General features: G+C 39.7%; 1 protein-coding gene across 2 annotated transcripts in view; it reads right to left on the reverse strand.

The window, feature by feature from the left end:
- Positions 1-15,326, reverse strand: part of LOC110841473 (uncharacterized) — a 38,953-nt gene extending 23,627 nt beyond the window's left edge. Inside the window, exon 1 of one of the 2 annotated variants that reach the window (XM_022087068.2) lies at positions 14,744-15,326. In XM_022087068.2, coding sequence (XP_021942760.2) covers positions 14,744-14,845 — 102 coding nt within the window. In that variant the 5' untranslated portion in view covers positions 14,846-15,326. The remainder of the gene's footprint in view (positions 1-14,743) is intronic. The other variant, XM_022087078.2, reaches the window with a different exon arrangement.
- Positions 15,327-18,789: the final 3,463 nt, after the last annotated feature.

The following is an 18,789-nucleotide window of genomic DNA, read 5'->3' on the forward strand; positions in this document are numbered from 1 at the left end:
ACATGCCTGTGAATTAGTGACACGCGTCTGGGTGTAAGACAGGAAGGAAGTTGTTCCAAGTGACGTAGCGATCATAAACAAGAAAACGCGAGTAACGAAATGCGCATCACGCAAACTGTTTTTCGCGTGTCGAGTGTGCGGAAGTTACGACGTGGTGCATGATATTTTGTGGCCGAACTAATTATTTACCGTAGAACCACGATGGTACGGATCTCAACCAGGATAATGACTTCGTGCTCATGGAGCGTTGTTTGAGCCGTATCGTGTATTTACCGAACGCTGCATTCGCAACTGCCCTCCACAGCTCTGGAGTATCCTTCCTTCTCCCGCAACCAGAGGACACACCATGTCGTAGAGACAAGGGACCCAGTTAACAAGACTTTAAACTTAACAATTACCTGACTTAAAGAAAACCTGCGAATTTTTCTCCCTTTGATTACTGTGTAATATATAGATACCGTTCTCTCGCACATATTTTTGAGCACCCTATACGCAAAGATTGGGCTTCCTGTATGGAAAGCATTAGATGTTCATGAGCCCGCACCGAGACTTGTATGGAACTCCCGTTACTTGGAGAGGTGACTGTACTCTTCTCTTCTCTTCTCAACCGAACTGAGAGGCGGTAATGCATGTGCGGAATGTGGCTTTGGGTCGTTTCGTCCAAGTTGAACCTACTGTTCTGGCTTCGATAAGTCAGCGGCCACCAACTGTTTTCATGAATGGTACAAAAAGCCAGTAGTAGCCACATTTAACATTTAATCGGTTTTCATTCCGGTGGAATTTCATTTTTCTGCATACCCCGAATAAACTGAATAGTTACCCCTGCCTAAGTATTTTGCACGTGAAAATTATTGAAGAGAGTGGGGATGGCTTGGCCAGCACACCGAGTGACTATGGCCTAGGCGACCGGGATTCAATTCCTGAAAGTGTACAGATCATAAACGTTTACTTTATTAGTGGGGAATGGTCTTTACCAGGGCTTTGCCGTTTATGACCGTGGCAAGTGAAAAATGCAGGATGGTTATATCAATGTTGTTAAGTTCAAAACTTTAAAGAATTTTATATTAGAAATATATCAATCGGGTTTCCAGCCTGGGACCTTCATTTAAATACGTGTCGTGCCCCATTTGTGCTTCGAGAGATGCCCCTGACACATATTCGGTTGTTGTCATTACTTTGACGTTGTGCCGCTTTATAAGCAAGCGTGCGTTGGCTGTTTGTATACCTAGTATACAAATATAGGCTTTTGTTTGCTTCCAAATGAAGCAAAGGTCGCAAGTTTCCTTGTGTCCCAAATCGGCGTTAATTTGATTATGAGGGATGTAAACGCCTTGAACAATCCTGCTTGTGTTAACATCATATTTCGTCAATGGCCGCATCGTCTTACGAAACGTCCCATAAGACCTACTCTAGCCGAAGGTATGCCACTGAGAATTGTTTTATGATTAGAAGATCGTACGGTAACCAGCTAACGCGGCAGATTGCCCGAGATTTTATTGGTTAGAAGAAATATGTTTCTCGGCTGCGTATGTTATTAAGCGTCGAATGACATAAGATCACGAATGAGTCGGAAAGGCGTCGCTGCGTAGTTTAAAGCACAAATGAAACATTTGATCTAGGTACTTTTAATTAATTTAAAAAAATATATAATTCAAGTGCAAATATATATATATATATATATATATATATATACAACAATTATTTGTGAACTATTGAGTTCCTATTTCGCGTTATTCCTATTCTTACATTAATTACTTCAGCATATATGATAACATTTGAGGTCATGTAAAGTGAGGTTTATGTGACTTACACGGATCAGTTTAAAATTTGCGTGTGAAGTTCTAGTTTACACCAAGGAATGTAGAGTTTTCGTCGAAGTTATAAAAGGAGTTTGAGAGATTTAACACACGGATGAGCATAGGACGGAAATAATTTTACATTTGCTTTCATATGTTGTTTAGCAACGGATTAATGTGTTTATTCCCATCAATTATCCGATTTTTCCCTTGACTGCATCATTCCAAGGTCTGGCAATGATTCATTGTAACGATATCGCATCTCTCAGTCTACTCGAAGGTCATTATTACTTCGTTCCACTATGCAACTCACTGCACATAATTCATTTTAAATTATTACCCGTGTTAAGGGTGCCTTTACCACCGGCTTGCGGATGAAGGAGACGGCATCTGGTGCATAGGGCAGTTGCAAACAAACTGAATAAGCATTTGCTGACAGCTGACAAAGGGCGGTCCTCCAGCTTGTGGATTCGGCGGGGGTTAACATCTTACCATAAAAATCCAGCATGTTACGAAATGAAGGTAGAGACGAGAAGGTGTAACAAATTTTGACCGGAAAACCTAAAGGGAAGAGACCACCTAGAATACCTAAGTGTTGATGAGAGAGTCACTAAAATGGATGTTAAATGACGTGATTTATTTTTCTCAGAATATAAGCCACTTCCACTTTTCCTCGCATTGCACAGGACCGCAGTATAGTTTGAGGGAAGTGATTAACAATTCCGTACACCTTCAAAGCCTTCGTTGCCAGAGGAGAAACCGGATATAATTTTATGTACAAGTCTCAAACTGTGTAAAACAAATATTTACAAAGAAGAAACGTTTTCGGAGAATGTTTACGTTTTCCAAACTTTGAACAGTACATTACTTTATAAACACACTGCATTGCCTTAAAATTAGAAATAAATTGTATATAGTACCAGTCCTTCAAAATATCTTATTAAAATTTCCATCAGATACAACTTACGTTAAGACGCTCAACATGTTTCGACTCATGGGCTTGTTGTATAACCTTAGTAAGATATTACAGCAATGTAATATACAATTAATGTGAGGTGCATCTATTGGCTGATTGTTGTAGTGTAATACACTGCATTGTCTTTAGTATTCGAATCAGGAAGAGGTGAATAATTCTAGTCTCAGAAATTGATTGCAGGTGTAATCTCTTTGGGTATCGGTAAGAAGGGCGTAAGATGAATACAGTTTTTATTGTCTTAAGTCAATTTGGTACTGCAGCAAAGTGAACAATAAGCACTATTTATTTGTGAATAAATTTTGAACCATCTGGCACAAGGCAGCGTAAGGATTCACCGTTCCTGAGAGATTCTTCAGATAAATACGGTGTTCGCGGTTCGCTTCTACGGTGAACGACCGGCAATGTCTTTACTTTCGCGTCTCGGATCAGTTTCTAAGAGTAACTCCTCTTCCACGTGGTCTCTTTTTAGTACACGTCCCTGTTTTTATATTTACATCCAAGTAATCTCAGATGATCCCAAATGTTTTTAAAAACATTTCCACTGCGCTCTTTGACTGAACGTTTCATTTGAACGTAGAAACAAACATTTATTTTTATTTTTATTTTACATATTCTTATAATATTAAACAACATGAGCATTGAGGATTACCGTAGAAAACCGAAACATCTTTGTGTGCTGAGAGAAACTGTAAAAAATTATTGATAACATGAATTGAAATGCAGTCAGTAGACCCTTATGGAATTTCAGGTCGAATCCTTCAGTGGATATGGATGTTTAACAGCGTTATTCCTGTTATAACCTGTGATGGTAGAGGCCATTGCTATCCTGACAGTATCAGATGATGACACATTGTAAAGTTCCTCGAAGTATAATTTTCTTCATGATTTTGTTGCCTCGTGCTCGTAATTTCCAAATATTCCTGTGTTATATCCGACCAAAAATTTTACCAAGTTAAAGACACTGTTAAATTAGGGTTGTGGTTCTTTCCTTTTTAATACTGACGTAGAAATAATGAAAATACGTTCACTGAACAGCTGAAAACATTACATAACAGTGCCTGTCACACATGAACCGATGTTCTTTCTTTAAATGAGAAGGAATGTGCTGAGAAACTCGATACACGGCTGCATAGTCGATTGTTTCCATGTTATTGTCCAATTACAGTTTCATAATGAAATATTTAAAACACGATTACTGCTGTCCTTGGTCATTGTGTTTTCTCAGCACATACTGAGTTCGACCCTGGGTAAGGCATTACAGCTTTCGTCATAATTTCATTGACTTCTTCGGAACCAAAGTGAAGGCCGTCGCAAGTGTGTGACGGCGGCCTTAGCTCACAGAGCAGCAGGTGCTCAGATAACTTAACCTATAGACCTATAAGGTATTAGACGTTTACAGCATTAGTAAAGAAGCCAGTGTCATCCTTGCGTGATATTTGAGGTATTCACGGGGATAAAAATTTCGTCGTGGTCTTCCGCTTCTATTTTCAGGGTAGACGTGCTACCAAGTACCTACCAATAACTGAAATTCAACTTTGTCGTATTTAAAAGAATGGTTCATTGCAAAGAAAATAGGTGTATGTACGTACATAATGTGCAGATCTTAATACGCACTGCAATTTTTCTTTGAAATGTTTTAATTGTGGAGAATGTTTAACGCTGGTATGGGAAATCCCTGTCCCGGTTTAGCTTTCTGTCCGCTGCACGTAAATTTTAACAATTTATAACATATTATTTAATTCACGACTGGAAAATATTTGACGTATAAAATATCAAGGTGTTTAATGTTTTTTACAAACATTGCCAAATTAGTGTTTTTTGTAATTCCACTAGCCTTGATTTCGGACTTACGTTTTTCAGAAATATCATGACCCGCGGTCATGATGAGAAGAAATGTGGGAACGGTCGTGGGCTACTAAAATGAAAATAAAAGTATATCTAGTTGTAATGTAACAGGCCCTATACTGCCGTAAATCTATGGGCAGGCTTCAAGCGCGCCTGTTTTCTAAAAATTAGCGAAATTACAAACATTTACGTTTTTACTGAAATTATAAAACGCTAGAGTTTTCCGACTGATCCTTCTGCAAACAAAATATTTCTTTGATTGCAGTGAAAATGTTGAAAGATGTGTACTGATTCCTAGTTTATGAGATTGTCTATACACAATTATGAACGTATTGATGAGGTGAATGGCCTCAGCGGGGCAGGTGCTGGGTGGGACTGTCCTTGAACTTCGGTAGACGAGGATGAGGCGACGGACGAGCTTTGACGTCACTCGTGTTCTGATCGTGTGGATGTCTTTGAAATCGAGAGCAGAAAACAAGCAAAGATCGGGTTGCACATTGTATTCAGATGTGCGAGAGAGACTGTACTGCTTTAACACTTTCGTCCTTCGTCTTCGAGAAATCCTGAATTCTAACCGGTTACCTGCGACGCAGACTAGCATTTTCCTTAGCCCTACAGACAAACTCTGGGATTACGCCCTAAAAATAAGTGAACATCCCTTCAATCCACGGTCTTCCCAGCCCATAATCGCCCTGTTATTCGACATTGTAAAGCATGTTCATTTGATTATGCATCATTAACCAAGGGAAGAAACAGAATTAATTTTATACGCCGTTTATGAAGGCGATTACAGTAACTGTCGTGTTGAAATTAAGATCGGGAAATGAATGCTACCATTTAGTTCAAAGTCCATCCATCATCTCATCCTATTTCCTCTCTTGAAACACAGGGTTATACATTGATACAAGTTAAAATACAGATGGGTAGATTGGTAGGTAGATTTTTAACAGATTGTTGATTTATCAGCATTTAAAATATGTCCATATATCCGCAGTGAACTTTTCCATATAGCTGTGCTTACACTGAAAAAAAGCCTTCTGCTGAACTTCCGTGGTTTAGTGGTAGCCTACTCCATACACTGGATCACAACAGAACCGATTGGATAAAATGCATTTTATCTGATCGATTGTGCCGTTTTCCAGTATTATTGAACCACGGAAGTAATGCAGAAATCTTTATTTTCCGTTTCTCTAAGTGTTAGCCGGGTTAATATGGAGTCGTGGAGGAATATCTTACGGACAGTGAATTAAACTGGTATAATCCAGTGGTGGGTGTTGTGATCATAACAGCGATAAATTTCTTTACCAATTGCTTTGTCGTGGAATGCTCTGTAGTACGCTATTAGACCGCTGCTGCTCCAAACTAAGCATTCAAGACTGGATTCTTTCGAATGCCCGTACGTATGTAGAGTCTTATAACCCGACTGGCAGAAGAATGTTGCTTTTTTACTTCCTATTCTTGGTATGTACTTTGTTTACCATTTCCCATGTCATAAAACAGAACCCCGCATTGTTTCGTCTCTCTATAATGTCCTCATTAACATATTTTCAAAATGACTTTTGTCTGTACAGTAAATGCTTGTGTGATGTAATGTCTGAATGACAAACTCTACCGAGCGTTTCAGTGTCGTAGCGTATACTGTTAGGTGATACCGGGTTCGAGTATTGGTCCGAAGACGGAAGTTTTTCGTAGTTTTCTTGAGTTTCTCAATGCATACGCTGGTATGTAACCTTCATGTAAAACACGACTACTTCCTTCCATATCCTTTCAGTCACGCTGTGATATCTCCGTCAACGAGAAGACACCTCAGAAATTAACAGAGCATAAAAACGCCTTGATGATTGAGGCAGCAAGCACTTCTGAAACGTCGGCAAACTTGTACCTGACTACACGGCGCAGCAACCCACAAGACAGCCTTTTTATATTTGCCGCCGTGAGAACCTCAAATCCCATAATGAAATGCAAGTGTTCTTGACCAATTTTAGGCCTGATCTGAGTTTTGTGATGGAAAAAGTAAATTGACTTAATAAAATAATTATCGCTTGCATCGCGAATCAGTCTCGTTTGAACGGGTTCTCGAGTTCATGGGCTGGCCAAAGCACTCTCTTCCCATGACTACAAAGCGAGCTAACATGTGTAACGAGACGAAGCAGATTATTGGAAATAATTATAATGGACGAGTGCTCTGCGATAATATCTCGTGCCTTTTTTTATTTGTTTTAACGCATGTTTTATATTCTAAGGTTAACTTTAAAACCATCCACCAACAGAGAACTACAATCTGGTCTAGCCTCGGGAGTTGCCTATTCAGGATTCACTCTTCGTCTGCCTTTCGTCACAGTGTTTCAGAGCCTGTCTCTGCTTCTATCATCAGGGTTGATGTGGTGAGTTGACAAGAAGAGTGATCGGTGTTCTAATGGCGGAATTTCTCAAGGTCATCATTGGCCATTGTTCAGTGTTCTCTAGAAACTATCCATTTAAACCGTTCTATTGTTAAAATACCTTATGGCTCACCTCCGACTCAGCAAAAGCCGACCACAGAATCGTCTCTTCAACCAGATGAATGCCGTACAATTTGTTTGCTGCCTGTCCGTTGGATACTGACACCTAACCGCTGGACATCTTTTACGTTCGCACATATATTTTGCGATCTCAAACTGCTCAGTAAGCATGCCATTGTGCTGAGCGCGTTCCGCCATGACAGTTGGTGTTTTATACCGTTTCTTACTTTCTTTCCCCTTAATTCGTTTGTTTCATTCCTCTCTTCTCTGCGTCTCTCTCTCTCCCCCAACAGCTAATAGTCTCACGTCGCTAGTGTTGAGTTGCGGCCACTTCCTCTTAATGCGGGTTGCAGAATCCCCTGCTTTCGGGTCAGATGCGCATCGGGTTGAGGTGTGAAACAGCTTTGGGTTCACAAACTAATATAATTAATTACCAGTCTATTATGTTATTGTTGATTGTTGTGTGAGGGAGTCGACTGGATTCATCTGGCTCACGACAGGGATTAGTGAATACTGTATTGAAACTTCGTGTTACGTAAAAGACGAAATTTTTTGACATCTGAACGATTTATTACATTCTCAAGAAGGACTATTATAATTATAAGCATAAAATGCGTTTTAGGTTCTGTTCGTACGTACGTTTATGTAGAACCTTGCATTTTCAATTTGATGCGCGTCGAAAGACAAGCAAGGATAAAGTCAGCATTTCTGTTCCTTAACATGTGACGCTGGAGCAGATGGCTTCATTCGAGTTGACATCTCTTTCTTAACGTGACATTCTGAGAAGATGTTAGACATGTAGCTATTAGCGGAAAAGATTATTGCTATAAATTAGTTTTCCTTTTCACTCGAACGTGCTGGTATTACGTACATTGTGGTTCTGTTTCTGCAGTGACAGGTTCGATTCTCCTTACGTGTTTATTTTCACCGCCTTTTTGTTCTTGCCAGCGCCGAAGCCGACCCAGCTCCATAACCGATGAGAACAGGGGGCTGTTTCTCAAAGGATAAAGCTGTTGGAGCGTGAAGCTAAGTAACTGTAGTAATCACTTACTCTAAGATAGAAAAACATTAAATTTGTTGCCCCTAGTTTGATACGTGGTGATACGTGCATATAGAAGACGGCGGTTTCTAGTACAGTAAATTCAAATTGATTTTATTAGAACAATATTTAAATGCTGTTGTACGGATGTTATTAATATAGGCTTAATTATTTTCGAGTGTATTTGATAAAAGTCTCACATTTGGGAAGTCGTAAAGGGAATCTTTGTAGCGTAGTAGTCTCTTAGAATTTTTCTGGAATTAATAATAAAGCCCACGAAAATCTGTGCTATGTGCGTAGTGCGAGACTAAATGAGTTTCAGAGCTGTTCTGGACAGTGACAGTGTTAAGTAACCTAACTGGGACCGGCAAATGCATATCCGTCGTCGGACTTTATTTTACTGTTTTAATGTTATTAGTATCACCTGTAAGGCCTGGTGTCCACTCTATCTGCCTGAAATCCTCGAGACAGCAAGATTCGTTCCTTAATCCTTTTTCCCTTGCTCTGACCTTCTGTTCCAAGTCTTTTATTATGTTGTAACACACGGAGGGTGGGAGTTGTCCCACATCAAAAGGAGCCTGTATCAGAGGCAAGCACCAGTGCCATTAGTCTGTAACACCTTTCCATGTTAAACACGAGATATCTAGTTTTATTATGGACTGTGTGGCTGTTTTTAGTGGACCGATACGAATTAAAATGAAATTCACGTCACAACTTTTAGTGCAGGAATCTTGCTTTAAATTTAATCGAAATTTTTTGAAAAGAACCAGAGATGAAACATGCAGAAAATCGAACAGATGTACACGGCCTGCCTGTTCTAAAATTATACATAATACAAGCCATACCGAGTAAAAATCATTATATGAAACAGAAGTCGATGTTTAACGATGTGCAAGGAAAAATAATATAATTCTATATGTAGTGCAAAAAAAGGCCATCTCGTACTTTTTGTTTTGTTGACAGTTAATCAGATATTTTTACAACTCGTGAAAATTTAACAGGGAAATATATCTTTGGCATCTCCATCCTTTCTTCTTTCACTTCATCATTTTTAATCCTTCATATTCTTTAGAAGCACTTCTGAAACATTCCTAATGGCAGCAGCACTTGTAAAATAGTACATTGTCATTGCTAATAACGTGGTGAGTTAGCCATTCATCCATAACACGCAGTCATAAACAGTGTCCTATTATGCAGATAACATAAAAACGACAATGTTTATGTTATCTTGTAATTTAGACGTTTCGGTAAACATTATGCATAGTTGCATGCATTATACGGTAAAAATGGCTTCATTTGAAGTGTGATTAGTATCGTCACGTGACGCCATATAATCTCGTACGTGATAGTATTGTCATGAAGCGTTGTTAGTGAATGTTTCCATATTGTTTATGATGCTAACAGCGTGTTAAGTTTCTGAGCACATCTGTTACGTAATTTAAGTTTGTGTCTTTGAAGCCCTTTATGTGTCATGGCCTTGCAGTATATACGTTTATGCAACATTTCCCGCTCGCCATATTGTTTATCTCGTACACGTCCTATAACAAACACAGGACAAATTATATGTAGTTAATTGAATATATAGTAGAGGGGCTTGATCACAAACTACGCATACGTAATTATTAATGTATATTTTCTGCTACTTTCACGATGATAGAAGCAGCTGAAAATAGTGAGTCGTAAGTTATTTTTGTTTTATTTATAGTTTACTTAACGAGGCTATCAGTCGCTCAGTTGTAGGCCTACAGCGTAGAATGATGGGATGAATAATAAATTCGGAAGGATGTTGAATGAAGCTGTGGTGGCTTAATTTAAGGTTCTTTTACGACAGTTTCTAGGAGGGAGATAGGAAAAGAAGGAAGAACCTCTTTTAGTATAGCCCATCAACGGGTCGGGTTCTAAACTCGGGACTTTCCCAAAACGAAGCACTCGGCCGAGACGTTCGGCGTAATTCTTCTTGTTTCTCAACATCACGACCAACTGACGCTGTATCAATTACAGCGGTTATGCGGTGTCGAATGTAACATGATAATGAATGATCGAAAGGAAATCACGGAGAATTAGTTGTCTTGGCGTTTTAAGGTCCTATCCTAGAGGGACTAAAGGCATGACGAAAGTCGTCGTGAGCTGCATTCGGCACCGCATTATGAAGGATATGAAGTCCCACTCGTAGACGGAGGTGAGTTGTCAAGCTTCGAGTTCCGTCCGTTTTGCCCCGGGTAAACAACCTCCAGTATAGGCTGGATGTGGAGCGGATTGGTCTGGATGTCGCGAGGAAGAAAATTCTCCTCCTGAGTTAACCTGACTTGTTACACAGTACGTCTCGTAGCTGCTCACTCGAATGTATGAGGTACGTAATTTATGTTACTTGATTTTTTCAAAATTCCTCATAAAGTGGGATTTTGCGGATATTTTATAACTGGATCTTGTTGATGTGAGTCGCCGCCATACAAGGTCGATCCCTGAGGAACCTATCTGCTTCAGGTAGAATCACTGACAGTGCTCAAATCTGCTTTTTGTTGATTCACATCATGAACTCGCTGAATGGGGTTGTTAAGTACGTCTGTCGTATCATTTTGTCTCCCCAGAGTACGAAGCGGATGTCAGTTTTAGGCGTAGATTAACAGATGTTCGTGTCTGTTCCTTGTAACCCAACTTCACATGAAAGTAAAAGTGTAGGTATGTGGTAAATGTTAAAATGCAGATCACACTAAGATCTATATCTTTCATTTGAGACATTCAACCTTTTGTCTTAAGCCCACATTAGGCGAAATGCAAGGGACAGGGTTTCTTGCCTTTTTAGTTCTGATTTACATTATTGATTAGTTTTACTACACACGCTACAAATGGACACGCAGAATTGGAGCCTAAATGCCATATTCCGAACTTAGACGTGTTATTATCTTCAACAAAAGCCACAGGTATATCCTAATCACGTGTGAGAATTGAGTTTCTCACTGCCGTGAAAATGCAGATGTCAGTCTTTTGATTGGAAACGTCATGTAGATTTGTAGGTAGATACCAACGTTTCGGAGGAACTTCAGCCCTGTAGATACAGTCCGTATGTTTTTTCGAAAAGTTGGTATGAATCTACAATTCCACACAGCGTTTCTACCCGGAAGAACGTCAACTTGCTCCCAGTCCTAAAAAAGAATTATATTTCTAAATAGATGGCTCGCCCACGCGACTGCGTTATTCCATACCGATACAGGTATCTTTTGGAATAACGAGATGATACATTGACATAAACACTAAGGACACTGCGGTATTCGAACCCGCAATCCCAGCATTCGTTGTACCAAGGAAATTATTATTGATAACTGTCGGATCGCATGAAGAATTGCGCATACCCGTTATGCAAATGATGTCATGCATTGTCGTGCGTGGAACGTTGATGGGGCGACGAGATGGAACTCCGTTACCATGACCACCAGCAATCTGACGATCGTAGCGGAATAAAGTAAATGACACTTATGCTTTCTTTTACCCGTAATGTCTATCCGGTAGAATCCTGCACAAGATGGAGATGGAATCAATAAAATGAAATAAGCAATTTAGGTACTGGAGAAAGTTTTAGCATATTTGTGGCATCTGTGATCAGGGACACCATTATTTAAAAAAAATTGTTTTCTCGATTCGTTGGGTCTGAAAGTGAGACAGGCCTAGGAGATATCATGGCCGCCCGTCCATCCAGCAGCATTTTTTATCTCGAAAGTACTGAGAACATTTACGTGAAATTTGATGATTGTCTACTCAAAAATCTATCCCACAAGTTTAATTTCAGTTTGTATTGGTCCAGTATATACGCAGGCTTCATGAAACTCGTGTTGAACTTGCAGATTATCGCAAAAATGGTTTCTTATTACCAAACATTCTCTTATTATAAATAAATAAATAAACTTTTATTCCAAGAATTTTCTGTGTAGTGAATATTCAACGACTCTGTGAAGTAATTGTACTGTATATGTCGATCTCTCAACAATGTAATTTATGACCGTACATTGTTGAGTAGCTGAGTCAGTAATACATTTGTAACAACAGAGGCTGAATATCAATTAAGTTGCAGTCACTAACGTCTTCGTGTGTTGTATCAGTAGACTTACAAGTCCTAAGCGCCGTTAACTTTCTTGTATTTTCGCAGTGTCATTTGTCATCTGCTTAAAGTACGGAAAATAGTGTTAACTGATTATATCTCTTCTAAGGATAATTTAGTAGTGTACAGTGCCTAATGACTGACAGTCGTTCTCAGCTCCAGAAAACAAAATTTCTTAGTATGGAGAATGTAGTTTGTAGCCCGGTGACAAGAATCCCCTGGAGTCACGACCCACTCTTCCTTCGAAATCGGCTAGATCTATGACCGGGTATCGTGTGGGACGGAGATTAACTTTACAAGAGATCGCGGTCGTTACCGTTAATCGTTGGCAGAGCCTCGCCGAGTGATGGAACCCTAGCGACAACTGTTGACGTAAAACAATCTAATACGGAGTTTTTGTTGCTATCCTTAATGCACTAATCCTTTTCATCAAGTTTTGCTAATAGCGGTATCTGGTTTCCTGTATTTTCGGTTCTTAATTTGTGCGTGTTTACCCGCAGAAGATACCAGTGTCTTTTTCATTTTGGCATTTGGAAGTCGGGACGGTCAAGTTGTATCGATATGTGGTTGTATATGATCGATATTTTGATCCTGGTGTACCGTATCGGATTTATAACATAATAATTTATTCCAGTGATAAAGAGCTCGAGTAATTAGCCAAAAGTTAAGAAGGAGCTCCCACGAACCCCTCCGAGCAGGTTCCTTGTAAAGCGCAAGACATGCTTTCTGTTTATAACGAGGAGACAATAATCCGTCCGAAAGCGACGTTACTTTAATTACTCAGCGGATTCAAATAAGTTGTATTAACTATGTGAACTGTAGAATTGTCATTAAAAAATGATCGTCGTGGCCTGTGAGGTATGCAAAATCGCGCGCTGCCTCCTGGTCGGACAGGTTGTCCTGTCGGTTCATCTTCAATCGGCGACTCTTTCACCTTGGCAGGATAAAGACCAATTATTAGATGCAACTGAATGTAACAGCCTAACTTCTCAAGGCCATATAAGTGATTGAATGGGTGACGTAACCGTTGTTTGCAACATTGACTTGCTAAGTACGCATCGATCTGACCACGGACCAAAACAAAGTGGCTTCTAAATGCTGTTTCAGTTAACATTTTCAAGTTCCTGCTTGGTTCTTCAGAAGGTTACAATTTTATAGTCGGTTCCTTCTGCTGGGTTAGTAGGTTCATTGACAGCTTCCTTCTGCATCTTTTCTAATTTATCATGCAGTCATCCTATCATTCGGCGCTAAATATCCTATGCAGATGGAAGGGCGTCGGTAAATAAACCGAGGATCTGTGCCTTACTTTATACGATACATCGAAACTCGCCATTTTAATCACAGAGTCCTCAGGTACCAGGTTTGTATCGCGGAGGGATTTATAGCTATATTTAACGAGGTCTTCCTCAGCACTTTCAGAGGAATGCCCTGCAATAGGGTGATGTCCTTTTTTATTCATAATTTCCGATTCAGTTTAGGCCTTCATATTCATCAGCAGTTGATTCAGCGTCGACTAAAAATGTTCCCAGTCTCCTTAACTCATTCTGCTGTACCTATATGAATACATGTCTTTTTCATCTGCTGAAATCACGGAAATCGAGTCGCCATGATTCACCTCAGAAACTACCCCATACGACATGTCACCTCATTTTTGAAGCAGCGTCAGACGACACTAATAAAACATCCCCAGTCATAGATTCCGATCTTGAGATGGACCACTTTGTACATTATGCCATTTATGGTTGCCCAGAAACAAAATGGAAATGCACGTAATAACATTTAGCGCCTTACATTAACTTATAGAAAGCATTTTAACAAGCCTTTAGCATTTCAAACATGTACGCATATTTAAAGTAAGGTGGTCATGTACTTTCGCTTGTCAAGCACGCATCCATGTGACTTCTACCTTTGGTGGGGGGGGGGGGATTTGTTGTCACATGGCTAACGCTTCTTATGTAAATCGTGTTTTGTTTGTGCTCATTGAATTTAACACAAAACATAAATTGAATTAAATTAAGTTGGCCTTTGTAAGCAAATGTCGCTGAAATTGGATAATATTGATAAATCAGGACGAAAAAATGTTTTAATTACTCAAGTACAAGTAAGTAGTGCAAGCTAAAGAGGAACAAGTAACTGATCACCCTATTCTAGTGACGCCTAATTATCCATGCATTCAAGTTTCTTTTCAGACAATGTTATCGCGGTCCTGACTGAAATAGTTAATGTGATGTGTTGTAAACTGTACTCTAGTCTTCACAGATATCTGCTTGCATCCACTTTGAGAGGCTCTGATGCTAATCCTGGCGCAGGCGTTTGGATGTCATATAGTTTCGATCCTATTAAGGGAGCATGGAACTTGTTACGCTAAATGTTTATAGCGTACTTCTGCTTTCCAGCTAATTTTTTTGTAATCAGCAACTAGAACCCATTACCCAGCACTAACGTGGCCTCAACACGTGGTTTCCAAGGCTCTGAGAAACACAAACAACTCACCTGTCTTCCAAGCGGAGGCGTCCCGAACGGAGTGGGTTGGTACACACTACGACGGGTTCCGTTTCGCCTGTTGCTACTGCTGTTCCCGAAGATTGTCTCCATCTTAGCACACTTAACAATTCTCCACTTCTCCGAAAATAATCCGAGATTCCTCGGTGCTCATTTTCGCGTCAAAAATCACATGTCCGTCCAGCACTTGTGTTCTGCAAGTTGTCACCTATATCCGCCGACTTATAAAACTGCTTTGAAAATCTAAACCTTATGAGAATAAGTCTGTAAAATGATCTCGTTGGGGCAACTCAGTTCCGTTAAATTAAATGTGATTCATTGGTAATTTTAACGCATTATGCCAGAAATGAAACAGGGAAACGCAGATAATTTAAGTCTATACGCGGAAATTTAAATTGTTTCCGAACAGTTCTCCGTCAAGTGTTGCTTCTTTATTGTTAAATCATATATTTGTCAAACCCTATCCAACTCCGGGTGTCACCACATTATTGAAACCTCCCTCTACTGGCCATCTACCCGCTTATGCCAGCAGGAGTGAAGCCATTCTTGCTTCCTCCTAGTTACCATAGATACTTGTCCGCCCCTCCACCAATCACGACGCGAGGTAACAAAGTGTCTTCTGCTACCTGGCGATGGTGGCGCTCTTAGCGGTTGGTTCATTGCCATTGACCTCAGAATGCTGTTGGTGCCGCAGGGTGCACTGAAAAAATAATGAAACTCGTTTCTTCTAATGTTTAAAAACAAAACATCTTCTTCATTCCAAAAAGAGAGTGGAATGCAGAACACTTGACCGCCTTCATTGGAAGTCATCTGGAAAGTGCAAAAATTATTGGCGATGAGGGGATTTCTTCATTTTTTCCGCCCCTGATGTTATTTCTTCTCTCATACGTCTAAATAATGCCCTCAGCATTATTTTCAGACATCCTCATTTTCTGTTCTACTCTTAGAGCGGGAGACGAAGCTTCACTCAGAATATTTTACTGAAAAAACTTCAGTTATGTATGGCAATATTTTAATCTTTGGGCGTTTACATTGGAGACTCCTTGTAAATCGGAAAGAGCAAAGTAACTTTTTAACGGCGAATGACGTATGTAATGATCCCACCATGTGAAGAATTTTTAAATCACTGTCCAATGTGAACCGCGCATGGACTGTTCATGCTTCATAATCCATAGTCTGTGGAATTGTGTGTAAATCTGTCAGATAACTAAGGATCATTACCTATTTGCAACACGAAGTTGACCTAAATAATATTTATAAATTTAGTTTCTGCCCGAAGAAAACACAATCATTCTCCATTGTAATGATCAGTTAAAGAATGCTGTTCGGAGAAATAATCACCATTTATTCTGAGAATCAAACAAAACCCATAAACACATACTTTGGAAAAGAATGCCGAGTTATTGTATGTTGAGGTGCCATCTGTGCTTTGAAAGCTGAAGACGCGAGCCACGAATTCGACTCTTGGTTATCTTCCGCGGAGTAACGTCCCTTGCACCGCAAGTCACGCCACGGTTGAATCACAGCAGGATGTGTTTTTTGCGATATCGCATCCCTTTTGTCGCCATATTTATTAATTACAGAAAGACAAAAGAGGCAAATTCTCTGCAGCATAATTGAATAAAATTTCATAGCGTTTCATTATTCACCACATAAAAAGGAATCTTTGAAAACCGTAAAGAAATTATACGATACTCGCATTTCCTCCACATTGTGCGTTCATTTTACGAATTTCGTCAATGAACGAGTGAATTTTGTCTCATCTCTACACACGTCCCAAATATGGATGCAGGAAGCGCTCAAGTCCATTCAAACATTCCTATAAAATGTGTCTTGTGCTTATTCAGTAGGAAGCTGGATGGAGTACCTGATATCTTCACCAGGTGTCACTATGCGTCTTAATAGATGGCTACAAAGCGAACTAAAGAACGGCTAGCAGAGTGCAGCACAAAGATGTCCATTCTTGAATATTATGGGCAGGTCATCTGCCGACGTTCTGAAAGACACTTGGTTGCAAGTAACTCTTAGTAACTGCCCAAATATAATGCTTTACTGTTGTTTCTTAACTCATTTTCGCCGAAATTTTGATTTTCGGATATCAGGAAACAAAAATTATGTTATGCCCTGGGAATATCAACTTTGATATCTAGAGTGGCGGTGGAAACTACCCTCTCTCAGTTCCTGCCGTGGTGTTTTCCCTTGCAGAAGTTTCTTCTTTACCAGAATAAGCGGTGGATCACCTTGGCTGGGGGATCAGGCAGTTCCTCCTTGATGCTACAGACCGACCCGAGTCTTGTAGAAATTTCCTAAATCCTTAACAATGAACTCGAGCGAGAAGACTTTTTGATTAATGGTTACTACATCGTAAAGTTGAGTTAGCTTCTACCATCAGGTATCGGCTTTGTTTCTTTTCAAAGGCTCTTCAAGGGGTTGTCCTGTTTGGACGATGGATAGGGCTAAGAGAAACGCGGACACAGAACTGATTTCCAAGATCTCGAACCGTAGCTAAGCTACTATGAACTATTATATTATTGTTCACTGAACTCACTGGCTGCTTAACAAACAAACGTAAGGAAATATACGTGGCTATTACGCCAGAAGAAGAACGTAATAACCACTAATTACGTTAACATATTGCGGAATAATAGACAGAAGAAGCCATTTCAGAGGTACTTAATCTCAGTACCTTAATGGACCCATAAAACTTATCATTGATAATAAATTAGGTATAAAACATTAGAAACTTTTAAAATTTATCCTTGCTCTCTGGGTTCGTAGTATTTCTTTCCCCCAGACGTAGCTATAAGAATACAAACATTTGAAAACAATAATTTAAAAATTGTAACAAAAATTGTAGCAATGAAAACATTACATAAGGACTTGGAAATAACAGTTATAATTTTCAAGCCGTAGCTAGAATTTATAACTTGTGTTGGGCAAGGCCGTGGTCTAGGCAACACGGAGTTTTCCTCCGGGGGCTTCCCCGGTTTCTCCGTGGCATCCCAACAATTACTCCATTTACACACAGAAGAAGGCAATGGCAAACCACTTCTGGATCATCTGCCAAGAACGTATATGAACAGGTCCCAGTCCGAGAAAAGGATGGAAGGATCCTGTTCATATGGACCTGTCGTCAGACAGAACACTAAATAAATAATAGCTAGCAGTGAGAGTGAACCCGTCTTTGAGACAATTAGAACCGACAGACGACTCAAGGCTTTCTACACATAGCTGGATAATCTGAGGTTTCATGAGATGACACATTTAAGAAACACCGACTAGAAGAATAGGTGATAGTAGACAACATTCACTCTAAGTTTAAGAATTATAAATTAAATACAATATTAAAAAAAAAAGGAAGTTGCAGGTCTCAAAGTGAGCATGAAAGCCCAAGGACCCATTTCCGCCAGATCATTAGTCCTTATTTAATTACGGTAAAGCTGTTCTCCCGAAGTTTTGTAAAGACAAATCTCCGTTGTCCCACAAATAAATTTTAACCCTCTCGCCTTGCTGTCAAACAAGTTTCCATAAGTTTCAAATTGCTTTGTCGTCTATTTTACTTCATTCTAAGGGTTTGACAGTTATTCATAACCACCAAGGCCACTCCTTGTTCCGTAGTGGCAGAATTAACATAATTAACATCTCTCATTCAACAATGTAAGGTAACATATTTCAATAATTAACTTCCATTGACAAAGTGGTTCTGCAAAGTAAAAATACGTATGTATGAAGAAAGTGGCTGAAAGATTTTAATAATAGACGTCTGTTAAACTGAAGTTTGCTCATGCTGTGTCACTTTAATTTGTAAATCGGCCTTGGCAGGAGCTGTACTGCCTGGCCAGCCCCCCATTTGACCTCTTTCGATCGACACATTCTCGCTGTGTGACTATGAACAGTAATTTTAAGGGTGCAAGGAAACATTTTGATTTGCACAAGGAGTACCGTAAGGCCATCGCGCATTTAGCACTAAATTATACGTAGCACCGTTCAGTCACGAGTGTTCAGTTTGTCCAGTGTTGCATTCCGGAGGCCCAGAG

This window comes from Zootermopsis nevadensis, unplaced genomic scaffold, assembly GCF_977971745.1.
Source record: "Zootermopsis nevadensis isolate Lab colony 2312 unplaced genomic scaffold, Znev_1.0 Znev_ptg000021l, whole genome shotgun sequence".
NCBI classification, from domain to species: Eukaryota; Metazoa; Arthropoda; class Insecta; order Blattodea; family Termopsidae; genus Zootermopsis; species Zootermopsis nevadensis.